Source organism: Lepeophtheirus salmonis, chromosome Z (genome assembly GCF_016086655.4).
Source record: "Lepeophtheirus salmonis chromosome Z, UVic_Lsal_1.4, whole genome shotgun sequence".
Lineage (NCBI taxonomy): Eukaryota > Metazoa > Arthropoda > Copepoda > Siphonostomatoida > Caligidae > Lepeophtheirus > Lepeophtheirus salmonis.
Genome location: NC_092584.1, coordinates 8,665,204 through 8,682,058, shown reverse-complemented (window position 1 = coordinate 8,682,058; position 16,855 = coordinate 8,665,204). Strand labels below are relative to the sequence as shown.

Here is a 16,855-nt window from a genome sequence, read left to right as displayed (position 1 = left end):
ACAGACTGAACTGCTCCGTGTTTGACATATCTGATGTCTCATCAACAATCACAGAGAACCAGTAGTCATCATCGCCGGCACAAGTCTTGACATCTTCAATTATATTTTCCGTCACTTTGGATGCTATAATCTCTATCAGCTCATTTTGGATGTCAGGTGAAGTCCATTTGGCAAAACCTGCCCCAGCTGAACCAAATTTTTTGACTTCGGCCTCCAGTTTATCTTTGAGAATATGATTGTCGTGTGAACGCAGGGACAAAAGCTCCAAGAAGTTTCCTCGATTGTTTTCATTAGATTCCGTCAACTTTTCTCTTGTTTCGGAATCGCCCCTAAAAGCCAATCCTTGCTTTGCGAGGAACCCAACAGTTTGGAAAAGATACCTCAAATAAGCTCGCCACTTCACGACTTCCTCAGCATGTTGAGACTGAACATGGCCGAGAACCGAGGTATTCTTTCTCTTTGATGTGAGGAAATTGATCCACTTTTCCATCGACAGTTTGTGTTTTTTGTTGTTAGAATGAACTTTCAACGAGGAACTGTTTTTCCATGTTTTGAACTCAAATTTCCCAAGGTTGGAAATGGAAAATTTGGAACAGGCGAAACACTTGGCTGACTTTTCAACCTCGTCATATTCTAGCCACGGGAACTTACGGAACCAATCATATTGAAAGTCTCTGGAGTATTTGTCATCTATCTGAGGACTGTATGTTTGTAACTTGGGCTGTAGAGGATGATCTCTCTCGACTTTAGGCACAGTTTCCCGCTCAGTCTCCACTCTGGTTCTGGTCTGGATGTCCTTCCGCTTTGGCTCCCGCCCGGTAAGTATCGGGTCACCCAGCTGGCTCGTGAAGACGACAGGGTACTCTGGGCCTCCGTCCACAAACTCCATCTCCTCAGTCTTGCTCTTCTCACCTCCCTGGACATTGTCGCTAGTCTCAGAGTCCTCTGCAGAGGGAATATTGTTGTTGTTGACTACAGAGAGCTGCTCGGGAGAGAAGATTGGTCCGATATCGAGATTAGGAAGTCTTATTCCATGAGAAATCCGTCCGCTGGGGTAATTTGATGAGTCGCCATTATTTTCTGTGTCTGCAGTAACTTTCTCTTCAGCAGAAACGGACTTTTCAGATCTTGGTTCAGGCAGTAAGGCCTCAACTGGAGCAGGGTCATCGGGACAGGAGGAGGCAGTGACTGAGGATGAGGATGTAGCAGAGGAAGTTTTCTTAACAGCAAAGTTCAATGTTTTCTGCTTCTTATAATCAATTTTCACTTGATACTTGCAGCTGGGGTCATTCTTATGGAGTTTAACTTTGTGATCATTAAAGTTGTCCTTCTGTATTTCCTTCTGACAGATAGAACAAATCACCAACTCTCTGTTAAAATGCGTTTTCCGCTTCCCGTGATACATTTCTGATAATTAATAAATTACTGCAACAATCCACTCTAAAAAGTACAAAACTATTATTTATGTCCCTTTTAAGCAGTAATAATTTAATTTATCTTGTATTCAATGAAACAAATTCTCACGCTCTTAAATATTTCAAGAGTACTCCATACGAAAAATGTTGTGTGCGTCTTTTTTTTTTTTGGCTGTAAAGTACTTCACATTTGCAACCAGTAACGTTAAACGTAATATCTAACTCAAATATCCACTCAATGTGAAGTACTTTAAATCCATACGAAAAATGTTTTGTGTGTCTTTGTTTTTTATTTTTGGCTGTAAAGTACTCTTGAAATAATTGCAGTAATTTATTAATTATCAGAAATGTATCACGGGAAGCGGAAAACGCGTTTTATATTCAAAGGTTCAATCATTTATATTTATAAAATGACAGGCAATATTTGAAAGAGATATTACGGTAAATTACAGGATTTGAATTCAAATTTCTGCGATGAATTGAGATACCCGAGAGTGTTAACTGTAGTTTAAAACCTCCGTTTTATCTATCTGACTTAATTTGGCCCCAATATTGTCTTAGAGATATAATTTATTAATTTACTAATTCTATAAATGTGCCGGTGAATTTTGGCTACTTTAAGTACAATTTGTGGTGCCTCCAAAGGATTAATCAGAATCATTTTTTCATTTAAATGAACTATAATTTGTTGGAAAATGTATTCCATGTTCAATTTTGAGAAAAATTATCTAGCTTCCTTTTGGGTGGACGTGCTACAAATATGTAATTTTATTATAATGACTCAGTACTATTATGAGTTGGTCATAAGTTACATATATATAATAGATTTTAATAATTAATTATGACTTAATTCATCTATATTTACATACCTATATGATTGGTGGACGGTTGAGTAAGGTTTTTTTTTTTGTCCGCTGAAGCGGACAAAGCGCAATACTGACGTACGGCCCTGGTCCTGAGTGGAAATTAATAGATACAAATCCCAATACTTATGAATGGCCGTCCCCAGGGATCTTTTTTTTATTTTCTTTGCAGCATAATTTAATCGAATAACCTTTTTAAGAAAAAAATTCCCCCTCCATTTTTTTATCGATCTTTTTTGACAACATCTCGGATTTTTTGTGAACGACTGTGGATTTCCAAAAAAACTTTACAAATTAAATTTTATATTTGAAATTTTTTTCAATATTTGTTATTTAATTTTTGAAATTTTTTCCCAAAAATTTAATTTTTCAAATTTGAATTTTTGGTTTTTTCTTGTTGTTTTTTTCAAAAACCCACCCCGACCTATAATATAATCCTGATATCAAAATGTTATTTTGTAAAACCTCAAAGAATCGGAATCGGAAATTTTGACTAAAATCACATCGGAATCGGTATGGGATTTTTTTTTTTTTTTTTTTTTTTTTTTTAATTGTCCCATCACTAGTTTTCATGAATTTACAGTTTGAAGATTTTTCTTGACAATCTTCATTGCATTTATTAACCTTTCCTCCAAAAAAGAAAGAAAATACCCATGTAGCTAACCAATTACGTCATTTTCTCTATCTTTGGAACTATTTTAAGATTATTCGATATTAGAAACATAACAATAAATAATTTGATTCCAATAAATCAGCATTCAGAGCCATAATACTACGACGAAAAGAGTATAAAAATCAACAGTTGACAAAAAATGCATACATAGCATTAGCGTACAGGCCATTTATTAGTTGATGTAGAATTATCTATTGATAAGCTGTGAACAATTCTCTATTATTGAATGAAGTAAAGATATTTCAAACCTAGGAAGGTTTGGTCAATTGCTCCTGATTAAATATGGCCTTGCACACTTTCTATCTTTTTGGAAAATGTTGAGAGATACGTCATAAGGGGTTGCTTATATTTTGCGGATGCATGATAATTTGAGAGATTTTGATTTCCAAAATAGAGGACATGAATCATTACTTGTTCTAGAAGAAAGAGGCTTAGTAATATTTAAATTAATATACTGAAAAATAAATTTAATGCAATTTTTAACAAGATTAAAATTCCCTTCACCTTTTAATAATATTACGTTGGGTAAATTGATCATCCATTTTTTAGTAGATTATTTGAAAAGTATATTTTTGATTAATTTAAACTTTGTTTCCATAGAGTGTTGAGAACCTGAACGATTAAGTTTTATAACAATGAAAACTCTTTTTTCTTTATTATTAAGGTAAATAGAAAATATTGTTTCTTGAAAAGGGGCCAACCAATACAAGGACTTAACCCTTACTTTCTAAAAAAGCCATCTCTCTATTGCCAAATTTTATTATTTATTTGACTCTAAAATGTATTAAAAATATACTATAACATATTATCTAATTTCATGTTGTAGATAAAAATTGACTATTAAGATGGAAGGAATATTTTTTACTAATTATTTTTGTTTAATAGTCACTCATCGATCAAAAAATAAGAATGATTGTACAAATCTAGCCTTTTTTTACAGATTTTAGTTCATATTACTTTGATGTAATTCAAATATCGGTGTTAATCATAGCATCAAGTAGTATTCAGTGCAGATATTAAGTCTTATTTGACTCTAAAAGCCATTTGATGAACTATCATCAATATTTATTGGAAATTTGTCTATTTTATGTTATAAAAATATTAACTTTGAGTCCCCCAGATGGTATCTTCTTCAATTAAAGTAATTTATGACGTCAGTGAAAGCGATCTATAGAGAATTTTGTTTGATATCACAAATTGCATCTTAAATCAATATAGTTAATTTTTTTAAATGACCAATTTTCTCCTAAAAAATCTAGATCATTAACTATATTATTAAATTGGTGCCAAAAGTTGCAATTAGTTTTGACATTTGCAACAAAAAAAACCATCAAGTTTCAACTTCACTTCATCCTAGTGATCCATAAAAATCTGTACACTTTGAATTTTAAATTTCAATAAGATATCATTTATTAATTAAAAACAAAATTTCAACAAAATTAATATTATAAATAGATGTGTATCCGAGATATATTATTCATTAATATAGTCGTCCTTAGCAGTAAAGCTGACTTCCAGACGGCGGCGGAAGGCATAGCACCTGCTGCGGATGTAGTCCTCTGGCATGGCGTCCCAGTGCTCGCTGAGAATGTGGCTTTGAGGGATTTGGTGTTTGGAAGATATATGCTGCAAGCCTTCCCCTCGACATGCACCCAAAAACTGTAGTCGTAAGGGTTGGCATTAGGGCTAAAAGTGTCAAAAAAGAGTTGAATAGAGTCTAGCAACGGAGGAGATGGGTTTCTATGACTACTAGTGTAAAAAGTGGCTCCATCCTCACAAGGCTTTTTTAACCCACCATAGCTGCCTGGGCAGTATGGTGTAAAACCTTGAGATCTCTAGCGTGGGCTCTCTGGGACTTGAAGAGATTGTCCTGAGCTGTTTTCTTTAACTCCTCCGAATCCAGTTTGGGCTTTTTGACAGAGATCTTCTTCCTTTCTAATGTTTTGGACTTGCTGAGGGTGCCCCCCCACCATGGGGCCTATGAGGTTTTAGAAAGTGGTCTTGGAGACGCCCAACTACTTGGAGTGCAAGAATTAAAATTCGTTTATCACGTTCAAGTGTCATTTTATCGACTTGTACGTAAGCTAAAGAGCTCAGATTTGTTTTGTTTAGTAACTAATTGTTCATCCTTTAATATATTGAAATATTAATTAATTTGAATTACTCTTACTTTATTAATTATTGAATTAGTAAGTGGTAAATAGACCATCTGGTAGTTTCTTTTAATTAAGCGACGTACTTTTTCTCAATTTACTAGGATTAATATGTCCATTAATTCAAGATATAAGCATAATACTTTTTTTAACCAATGGTTAATGCTTTAATATATCGAAATAATATGAATTAGTTTCAATCACTCAACCTCAGTTAACTATATAATAGTCCATGTACAAAATATAAAAAAAGTTTATCTGTTGGACAGGGAGTAGTTGATCACCCTAATAAAGGTATATTCTTCTTTATGTAATACAGGATGCGCAAACTATCTATGAAGCCAAATTGGCACGCTCTCTTCGGCAAATATGGCACTAAGGCAGCTGATTTTTTTGTTTGCTACATAACTTATTGTAACTTGCTTCAATTAGAAAAAATTAAATCATTTGACGAATTCGTTGTGCTAAGTATTTGGAAAGAACACGTAGCTTTGTTCGAAATCCGGGACTCAGGGATACGTTAATGTGGAAGGTAAGGAGGGAATTTGAGGTCTTTAAAGGTGATTTTGAAGGAATCTTCCCACAATGCTATGTAGCAAGCTAGTCCCTTTTTTTACAACTCTAATCCAAACCCACTATTGGAGGCCCCTTTGACTCATCTATTTTAAAAGCCATATTGATTTTACTCTTAAGAAAATAATAAAAAATATTAATTGAGTATTATTTGGCCTCTTTGCAACCATTCACTTAATGACTCATTTTTCGTTGAGTATTTAATCTGTTTGATATCGTAACACAATTTATGATTTATCGTGCTACTAACTCTGAGAATGACTAATTCAGAGCATCTATACAAAAAATGCTTAAGGTACTGCTTAGTGTACATATATTGATTGCCTTTCTATATCTGTTTATACATGCAGGATGAAGAATAAGTTTGGGAAGATCTGTTTTAGTATATAAATTCAATAGAAATTTATTAATTAGCATTTCCTTTTGTTCAAATGATCAAATTGTAATATATATATATATTTATTTTTTTTTTTTGACGAAATAGCCATCCTTTGTCTGTATTACAGAACCCAGCGGCAGCACGGACAAAGTTGTTCAGCTTTGAGGTCATCCACAACGCTCAAAAGGACCATGTTTTAGGCAAGACCATTAAATGCATCCCTTAGGAACATTGCGTCTACACTGGGTACAGAAGCCGCCCAGTGTCAATGTCTGAGACATTTTACCTATTTACGTTATTAGAGCTCCTCTTCATTCACTAACTTCATTCATCGCTAAACATGGACTCTCACAATTTTCGAGTTAGTTCCTGAATACGAGGTGAGCTTTTGATATCTGAGAAGTAGAAATCTCCCATATAGGAGCATCTTCTTTATTATCTTGGTTTTGGGAAATTCCCCGACACCTCTTCCTTATTTTGGTTTCTAATTTTGCACCAACATTCTAGGCACTCTTTATGAGGTTTCTTGTTATAACCCTTATAGCCATCAGTAAATAATTTAAAGAACGTTCTGCAATGTGTGCATTTCCCCGTACTTGTATCTTCCTCCATTTCTTGATTTATCCTGGACCGTCGTTTGAAAGTAGAAACTTCTGCCGATATCGAGTGGCTGCTCGTAACAATTTTGGCTCTTTCTCTAGATTCAATAATTTGGGTCAATTCTGATATACTTTTCTTATCAATTTCTGGTATAGTGACAATCTCTCTAAATATTTTTCGATCATTTAATACAGTTATTAATATTATTCGGAATATATATTCTACAAAATCAACGTTCCTATCGCATTTGCACTTTATTTAGAAGTAACAGAGAACATAAACTCGATTAATTATTAATCATTAATAAAAATCCTCTTGAACAAACAATATATTTCAAGATGATTATATGCTAAAAGAGATTTGTAATTAAATATTACCTGTGATTAATTAAATAATCAATATACTCACTAATAATAAAATATATAATTATGTGAATAAAGCCTCCACACGGAGTCTCTTTTAAAACAAAACTCGACCAATCCCTTCAGGATTTACTCTCAATTAAATAACCTGTAAGGCTCCAGTTTAAATATGTTATATCCTTTGAACTTTTTGATCAAAATATATAATGTGTATTACTATAAAACGCATTAAATGGTTGTTTTCTGTTGGAAAAAGGATGAAATTATGTCCCAAATTTTAATGTTAACACCAACAAAATCTCAATAAGTAAAGAAAAGGTAGGTAATCAATTTAGTATAATAAGAAAAACCAAAATAAATATACACGGGATTTGCTAATTATTTATCTATAAGTAATTATCATTAGACATGATGGATTATTCATGTTAGAAAAGACTCATTGACTGAGGAACAATTTAATGTTTGTTTTGTTTTGTAAGGAGAAACACAAACCAACCAATATTTTTTTCGTACTTGAAAAAACAAAAAGTTATGGAAAATAATGTTCTCGAAATAATAACCCTAGATAACTGGTTCAGTTTTACAAGTATTCCAAAAATTATTTTATAAAATTTTTTGGAAATTGAAAATACCCTATTGTGTTAGAGTCTAAAATTTTATTTACAAAATGCATCGTTATGTGCCATATTTTCTTTAAAATTGACGTTTGATGAAGAAAAAAAACAAGAGACAAAAAGTAATAAAAATAGAAAAGAAGAAAAAATATTCAGAAAATTTCAGATATTTCAGTTAAAGATCATTTTTTATGAGTCAAATTTATATGCAAACGAATTTCTAGACAAATTTTTACAAACCTTATTTCATTGACGAATCCAATATTTCATTGAAAGTTCATTTTTTTGCACTTGGGAAAAACGAAATTGATATTTTCACCGATACCTTTTTTTGCCCATAACTTTTTTGACTTTAAATAAATTTAGAACACGTAGATTTTTTTATAATTTCCTTTTGAAACGCTGATTACTTTTTGATTTATAACTCAACCACCTATTTAGTCTCCTGGAGGTGTAATAAACGGTTCTTATATTTTGGGTATAGCATAAGCCTCCTTATATGTCTCAAAAAAAATTGGCACCCCTGTCTAAGCCTGACCAAGTTCGAAAGGGGCACCCATGGTAAGGTAATTTTGGCATCACTGAATTTTAAAGCTAAAATTAAATAATAGTTATTATAATATATGTATAAAAAATACAAAAATTATGATGTTTTGTTTTTTTGGTTGACATAACAATATTATGTCAATGAAATGATGACCATTTAATGGTCAAACATTCTACTAAAGAAAATTATTATATTTTGAAATGTTTAGAATATGAACTGGTAAAGTTAAAATTAACTGTATCTATGAGGAGGGAAAGGGTAATTCTGTCAAGCATCAAATAGAACGCATTCCATATTCATTTCAATGTTTCCAGGATAAGTTCTCAAAAGATTTGTGTTCTCTTAATATTAACATAATATCTATTGAATATTTTAACTATTTGTATTTAATTCAAAAACTAATCCGATCTATTTTTTTCTCCTTCAATCACACCCAATGATTGATCTCAAGACCCATCAAAAGGTTTGATAATAAAGATAGTTTATGTAATGGTGAAGTAATTAAATAATCTTATAAATTACATAAAATCGAAAAAGAATAGAAAAAATTAATTCTTCATAAATTTTTACCAAAAAATTTAATATTTGAAATAGATTTCTAAAAAAATTAAAATTTGAAATGTAATTTTTCAATTTTTTTTTTTCAAAAAATGTAAATTTCAAATTTGTTTGTGAACAGCTGTGGGTCTTGAAATTTTTTTGGAAAAAAATTTATATTTGAAATCTAATTTTTGAAATATTTTTCCGAAACATGTAATTATTGAATTTTTTGTAAGGAGTTGTGAATTTTTGAATTTTTTTTTATAAATTTAATTTATTGAAAAAAATATATGAATCTTTGAATTTTTTTTCCAATAAATTTAATATTAGAAATTTAATTCTTGAAATAATTTTCCTAAAAATTGATTTTTTGAAAAATGAATTCCAAAAAGTTTAATATTTAAAGTTTAATTTTCGATTCTTTTCCAAAAAATGTAATTTTATGTGAACAGTTGTGAATTTTTTTAATTATTTTCCAATAAATTGAATTTTTGAAATTCTTGTTGAATAGCTATGGATTTTTGAAATTTTTCTATTAGTGTTCTATTACTTTAATCTTTGAAATTATCATTTAATACTTCAAATTATGTATTAATATATTAATAATACATATTAATGTATATAAATTATGTCTTCCCTTTGTTGAATTATATAACAAGCGATATTTAGAAACATATTTATTTCAACATAAAATAATCTTGAACAGAAAAGAAAAGACTTTTGTCTTTTCAAGAAAAGACAAAATCCCAAGTTATCATTTTACCTTATATGATAAATACACAGTGTCTGATATTTCATGAACATAATTAATTCAATTATATAGTTATTAATCAAATTTGTAGGATTATTAAAGATAGCTAAGGCAGTAAACTATAGTTTACAACCTTTATCTGATTTATGTTAGTTATATTGACGCCTATTCGACCCTTTTAAATAAAATATATCCTAATTTTACTGTGAATCTTCAATTTCGGACATTTTAATTGTTATATGCGGGACGCTCAGGGTGATAATAAGAATAATTTGTTGATAGAAATTAAGGATGATTAATATTCGTGAAAGAATACAAAATATGTAATCCACACTCTATTTTGAGGAAAAATCATTCTACCCTGTTTTTGTGTGGACGGGCCACATTTAATATACTTTAAATGAGTTTTATTAATATCTGGAGTAGAACAAGGCTCAGTCACTCAACCTCACGTAGAAAGAAGTGTATTATTTCGTCTTAAATCATCAGTTTCAGAGAATCTATGTGAAGCCAATTCCCAGAATTAACATCCTTTCCACAAAGACAACATTTTTTAACTGATTTTGAAATATTATATTGTTTATGAATTAATCATCGTTCGATCTTCTTGCTGGCTCTCTTTCTTCTATGTTAAATATTTACGCTATATATATATTGTACATCCTTTGCCGAAAAGATTTTTCTAAACTTCATCTTTTATAATTTTTTTTAACATGGATTCAAACACTTTATCAAAAAAAAAATTATTTCAGTTCAAAAATGTTGTCTTTGTGGAAGAAATATCAATGTTAATAGATGACACACTCGAATACGATCGAATTAAGACGATACTAATATTGTACAAACTCAATATTTTTAACCTTAGAAAATAAGATCCATTTCCCCCCATCCTGAGGTTGAGTTCCTGATCCTTGTTCTACTCCGGGTATTAGTGTAGATCTCATAGGTACCCCCATGACGTCATGAGTGGTAACAGCGCTCATAAGGAGTGTGTTCCTTGCAAGCTGCATGTTAATAGTTAATAAGATTTGAGCTGTTTCCTTTTTATTCCAGTATTCATTCTTTCCTCACGTTTTCGGGAGTTCCTTTAAAGATGTCAAGCAAAATCAACGAAATGGCGGGTCGGTTTTCCCAAGGAGGAGCCCCCAAGGGTCTTGGACTCGGTTTAAAGCTGATTGGTGCAGCTGTGGCCGGGATTTACGGCGTACAACAAGCTATGTACACAGGTGAGTTAATATACTAATGAATGCCAATGGCGTCCATGATGTTTGACTTATTTTGAAATTAATATTTCTACGCTTATGTAAGTTGAGGGAGGTCATCGCGCCATCATGTTCAGCAGGATCGGAGGTATTCAAGATACCATCATGACGGAGGGTCTTCATTTCCGTATGCCCTGGTTCCAATATCCCATCATCTACGACATCCGCTCTCGTCCACGCAAAATCACGTCTCCCACAGGATCCAAGGATCTTCAAATGGTGAACATCAGCCTCCGTGTTCTCTCACGCCCTGAATCCATGTCCATCCCCACCATTCACAGAGAGCTGGGAAGAGACTTTGATGAAAAAGTCCTTCCATCCATTTGTAATGAAGTTCTCAAGGGCGTTGTGGCCAAGTTCAATGCTTCTCAGCTCATCACACAGCGTCAACAAGTGTCAATGCTCATTCGAAAGCAATTGACAGATCGAGCCAGGGATTTTAATATCATTTTGGACGATGTAGCCATTACGGAACTTAGTTTTGGTCGGGAATACGCGGCTGCAGTTGAATCCAAACAGGTATGTTAGATCATACTCCTTTAGTGGATACAGTTCTATATGTACATTATTGTTTAGGTCGCTCAACAAGAGGCCCAAAGAGCTGCTTTTGTTGTGGATAAAGCTAAGCAAGAGAGGCAACAAAAAATTGTACAGGCGGAGGGAGAGGCCTTGGCTGCGGCAATGTTGGGAGATGCAATTTCTAAAAATCCTGGTTACTTAAAGTTGAGAAAACTTAGAGCTTCAACAAACATTGCTAAAACGGTAAATTATAATACTACTATGATTATATATTATCTATGATGTTCATTTCTATTGTCATTCCAGGTTTCCCAATCTCAAAATCGTGTGTACCTTAACGCCAGTACTCTTATGCTTAACATTAATGATAAGCACTATGATGAAGCCATTAATACACTAAAGAAATAAACTCTTGATTAGATTGTGGTGATATTTTGGCAGTCGTCTAATTAATGTATATCTGAAAAGTCAGGAAAAAACTCTTTGTTGCTAGAAGGTGGTCTTTCTCTGTGTCTCACCTTATTCATATTAGACTAATTGATCGTATATGGTTTATCTTATTTCCTTGCATTTCATAAGCTTGTTTTATTTATTGATCAATTGAGTGTGAAAATAAAGACATTTTGAAATTACAACATACTTTTTACTCTAACCAACCGGGATTATATGTACCTGAAATAGTGCTTAATTAAATCGTGATCACGAATCACCTCAAATCAATCATGTAAAGTAAGTCATTTTGAAGCTCTCAAACTACTACAGCAATACCTTGACATACGAGTTCAATTCGTTCCTGGTCCGAGCTCATAAGTCGGAAGTAATTCATCATCAATTGTATACCATCTATAAACCTTTACCAAATGTTTTCCTCGGAATACATTTCATATCTCAAAAAACTCGGAGCACTTGTCTTCAAGGCATTATTGCAATAAGAATGCTATTATTTTTTTAAAGATACATTGTCTCGTCTGTATTTTATGAGTCTTCAATAAATTATCCTAGATTTAGGAATATTCAAATAGAATAGAATCGACTTCTTTTGTCTTCAGGAGAAGATCTGTAAATTGAAATCAAAAACTACCAATGGAAATAACATGACGTCTACCCCCTGAACAACTAGCCCCACATGAGTCATGACATATAAATATTTCTACTTAATCCAATGAGAAAAATTGGGAGAGTTTTTATTGGTTATTTTATACCATCAATTTATGGATCGATTATTATTAAAAGATTATCTACATGAAGTTATAATAAATGTCTGAAAAGGGATTTTCGGATAGCTCCTTAAATACAGGGAAGTCTTCTCAAGTAATATGAACGGCATATACGTATTGGAAAGTTTCAAAATAATGACTTAGATGGGTATCATTCATATCTCAAATTTGTTTAGATATATTAAAATTTTATAATACGAGTATTAAAAGAGACGGATAACGTAGAAAATCCAACTTTGTACTCCCCCATGCTTAGAAGGTACAAAGCATTAATTGACAAATTTATTAATACTAGAGGTGGTGGATATGATTCGAGATTTTGCGACTCAACTTGATCTCACTATCACAAGACTCCCATCTCGATTTTTATTGTAAAACTAATCTATACTAAGCTCAAAAACATTAAGACTTCAGACCCTATATAATAATTATAGAATTTAAATGTATGAAATTAGGTAGGAAGAAATATGAGGACTCCGTAAAAAGATTCAAGAACTTAGACTTATGAACAAAGACTTGAGACTATACTGGGAGTTGCAGTATGATGATTTTTCTCCGATTCTGATTACCGCTGTATGCAAGACATTACGCGCTATTTATTTGATAAATTTTGATATGCATGACTGTATTTTGCCATGTTTAAAGAGTTTATTGATTCATTAATACATTAGACATTCACAAAATTTGTGATAATAATGTTTGATTTTCAATGTTGAAATAATGTATATATTAAAAATTAGGTATAATTAACCTATTTAAGTATATATATATATACTTTTTTTATACAAATAATAATTATTTTTAGTAATAAGGTTTAAATAAATAACGATGAATATAAAAACAAAGTCAAATATATAATATTAATTAATAAATGTTAAATTAAATTCCTTTAAACCAACAATTGGAGGTAGCGGTGGGATCCATTTTTCCAAAATTAGTTTACAAGAAATTTTTTGATTTAATTATGGGCAATCCAGAGACTTAATCTTCTCTTCCATCACAAGAAATTAATATGAGAGTTGCAGTCAAAGCTCCCGAATTTTTATTCAAATGATCCGTCTATATTCTTCGAAATTTTAGAAGGACAATTCCAGTTACAAAAAGTAGTGTCAAATACTACTAAATTTTACTACGCTCTAACAGGATTACCTTCAAGTGAGATTTCTCAAGTTAGAAGTTAATAAGAGATTCCTGTGCGTATAATAAATCAAAAGAAGCTATGATTTCCGCTTTTGAAAAATCCAAATTGCAACTTTTCGACGAACTTATCGCTTCTCATCAACTTGTTGGTCGTCCATCTTTATACTTAAATGATCCTAGCGATACTGCCAACGAATCGAAGTTTCTTAAGACATCATTCGACATAACTTCATTAGTGCATGTCCTTCTGAAATCGCACCCGTACAAGCATCTCGTAGTCAAAACTCTTTGGAAGTTCTGGGTAAATTGGCTTATCAATTATACGAAATGTTAAAGGTTAGATCGGTTTCAAGCGTATTATCTCCAAAACGAAAATCAATTGCATCGCCGCGAGACTCCACAACGTCCTCGTTCTATGACTCTAGTTCCCTTTCACCAAGATCAAAGACCTAAAGTTTGCCGTGCCCATATTTTTTATGGCGCAAACGCTCGTTCTTGCAAACCTTGGTGTTGTTTCCCTAAAAAAGACAATATCCGGTTGGAACCTTCTTCGAGATCCACTTCACCTATTCGCTCTACTCAAAAAAATTCCGTTATGATATTCTTATAGATATAGGAGCTTCAGTATCTCTTTTACCTATTCGCATTAAATCCTTCGCCTGTGAAATTGACCTCTACAAATGGAACTAAAATTAATGTAGTAGGTGAACTAGCAACTTCAATTTCAATTCACACTCTTCGTAGGAAATATTGTTGGACATTTATAGTAGCTGAAGTGGAGTGTCCGATAATTGCTATTGATCTCTTACGTTATTATAAATTTATTATTAACTGTACCGTGGATATTCCTGGTCAAAGTTCGTCTGAACCATTTTGATATATGCTCACATTTATAGATCGGTCAACTCGCTGAAGCTCAACCTCATTACAACGATTACTGCCGAATCTATAGCTCATACCTTCGTAAATTTATGGATATCACGGTTTGGAGTGTCATTTTTCGTTGTTACCGATCGTTGTACACAATTTGAAGCTGAACTTTTTCAACATTTTCAACATTTGCGTACCACCCTCAAACTTATGGTATGATTGAAAGAGTGTGCCGTATAATCAAAACAGCTATTCGAGCTCGTCAAGCAAACTGGTTTCAAACCCGCAATTATTAAAGAAACTTGTAGTATGAAACGATCACCCGCAAATATTGAAAGTACTTCCAGTCTGAACCAGACGACTCCTTCCGAATCTACCGGATCCCAAATAATATCTCGAAGAGGGAGACAAATCTGACTTTCTAAATACGCAGATTATTATAATTTTTAATTTCCTAATGCTCCGCTTATCTTAGGGGCTATTGTGGCGTCGCTCGGAATAATAATTATATAATTTATAAAAAACGTAAAAACAAAGACAAGTATATAATATTAATTAATAAATGTTAAAATAAAAAGAATATATTTTTATGTGGTGTTAAAGCAAAAGTCTATAATTTATTCCTCCTTCCTTTAACCCATACGACTCTCTATATAACAACTATTATTCAAACAAACATATATAATTATGTATAATCATTAATTGTTCATCTTCAGTTTCTTAGATGTATATAACGCAGAAATAACTTATCTGAATCACAACTCCATTTATGAGGTGGAGTTTGTGATATATAATCTTACATATTATATATCTAACCTGGGCCCTTGATTTCTTTATTACATGTGAGCCTCTTTTGACATTGGAAAACGAGTAGAATATAATTCTAGACTCCTAAAGATAATGTGTCTCCTTTTTCTAGATAGTTTTGTATGCATTGCTAATGCATATTCTATTCTGCTGATAAGTATATTCATTTCTGTTTAACAATGTCTCATTTCATTTTTTTAATGTAAAATGTCTAATAATATATTTGTTTTATTTTATATTAATAACTTCTATATCATATCATCTGTCCTTTTAAATTTGTCTAATTCTCTGCTTATGATTTCTCGTTATAATTAATAACGATTGTTGTTTTAGTTGTAATTACAATTTTTTTTATTTAACCAGACTTATTTAACTTACTGTTATAAGCATACGTTATAATACTTCAATAAATTATCTTAATAATACTCAATATTTCAATGTATTATAAAAAATTCATCCTTTGTAATAATTAATATTTGTATATAATACCGTGTTTCCTACATATTCAAATTATGTAAATAATAATGCTATTTGAAATATTGAAATCCCCTACTCATCTTGAATGGATCTTTTCAATGTGGCTATCTTTTAATATCCTAGGCAAGAAAGAAGTCAAATCTACTCTCTTGAGATGGATAATTAAGTTAGAAGTCTTTTTCTTTGATTTCCTCTGTCTGGCTTTGGTCCTATCTCTTGGAGAATATATCTAAAGAGCTTTCGTGTTTCCGTCTCATCAAAAATACAAGCCCAGATTTTCACATTTTACGAAAAAGAAGAACAACTCCCTGAATAGTCTCAAAGGGGTTCTTAGCTTCAAATGGTGTGTAAGGTGTTTGTCTAACATCCATTTCTTCGGGCAAACACTTGGGTATGCTCCATAGGTTCGAATCTGTAGATGTGGAATTTATTTAAGATAATTATAAGTCTCTTTAGTGTATTTGAAGTATGATAGGATGAAGACGGATTCTAAGTGTTAGGCATTAGTGGTTGATAACTCATTGTATAACATATCGTATTACGACTTTAAGGGAAGAAATTTAGGAGATCTCAATGTTAATAGATCTATAATATTGAAATATGAAAGCTATTTTCATGATTTTCACGAAGTAAATCAAGTATTCCTGAATTTGAAAATTTCAAATACTTTTTATATTAACTGTTCTAGTGTAATTTGAAATATAGAAGATTCTCATTTCTACAGTAGAATCACGTGATATTCTATTCTGCAATGCCATTGTTTCGTCGTAGTTATCTTTTATTTCGTCTTAGTCATGAAAAAAAGCTTTATTAACGAAATGATTTCGTTTCGACAGGCTTGACGAAGTTAACACTGCCTCTATCATGTTTTCTTCTGGTGTTTCAAGTATCCTACTTTTGGTTAGTTACGAAAACACCAATTAATGCCTATTAATTATTGCACTATACCAAAAATACTTTGGAATTATTTGTCTTAGGTAACTACGTATGTCGTGTTGCCTGGGCGTTGAATTATCTTTTAAATTGTGAAACTTATGACAATTTAAAAAAAATAAATGATATTTTGAAACTTGTATTCTCACATTGGCCTAGA

General features: G+C 31.8%; 1 protein-coding gene across 2 annotated transcripts; it reads left to right on the top strand.

The window, feature by feature from the left end:
- Positions 1–5,463: 5,463 nt before the first annotated feature.
- LOC121130232 (prohibitin-2) lies at positions 5,464–11,886 on the top strand. Of its 2 annotated transcripts, none has more exons than XM_071893659.1 (5): positions 5,464–5,636; positions 10,524–10,696; positions 10,779–11,251; positions 11,309–11,494; positions 11,558–11,886. In XM_071893659.1, the coding sequence occupies exons 2-5, from the start codon at positions 10,564–10,566 to the stop codon at positions 11,657–11,659; spliced, it is 894 nt and encodes a 297-aa protein (XP_071749760.1). In that variant the 5' UTR covers positions 5,464–5,636; positions 10,524–10,563; the 3' UTR covers positions 11,660–11,886. The 2 variants fall into 2 exon arrangements, with proteins under 2 accessions (XP_071749760.1, XP_040581921.1); XM_040725987.2 differs by lacking the exon at positions 5,464–5,636 and adding an exon at positions 9,912–10,458.
- Positions 11,887–16,855: the final 4,969 nt, after the last annotated feature.

Coding starts and splice junctions, on each gene's coding strand:
- LOC121130232 (XM_040725987.2), top strand. CDS start 10,433: ATGAGTGGTAACAGCGCTCATAAGGA. Junction 10,459..10,523: donor GGTAACAGCGCTCATAAGGA/GTGTGTTCCTTG, acceptor TTTTTATTCCAG/TATTCATTCTTTCCTCACGT. Junction 11,252..11,308: donor CTGCAGTTGAATCCAAACAG/GTATGTTAGATC, acceptor ATTATTGTTTAG/GTCGCTCAACAAGAGGCCCA.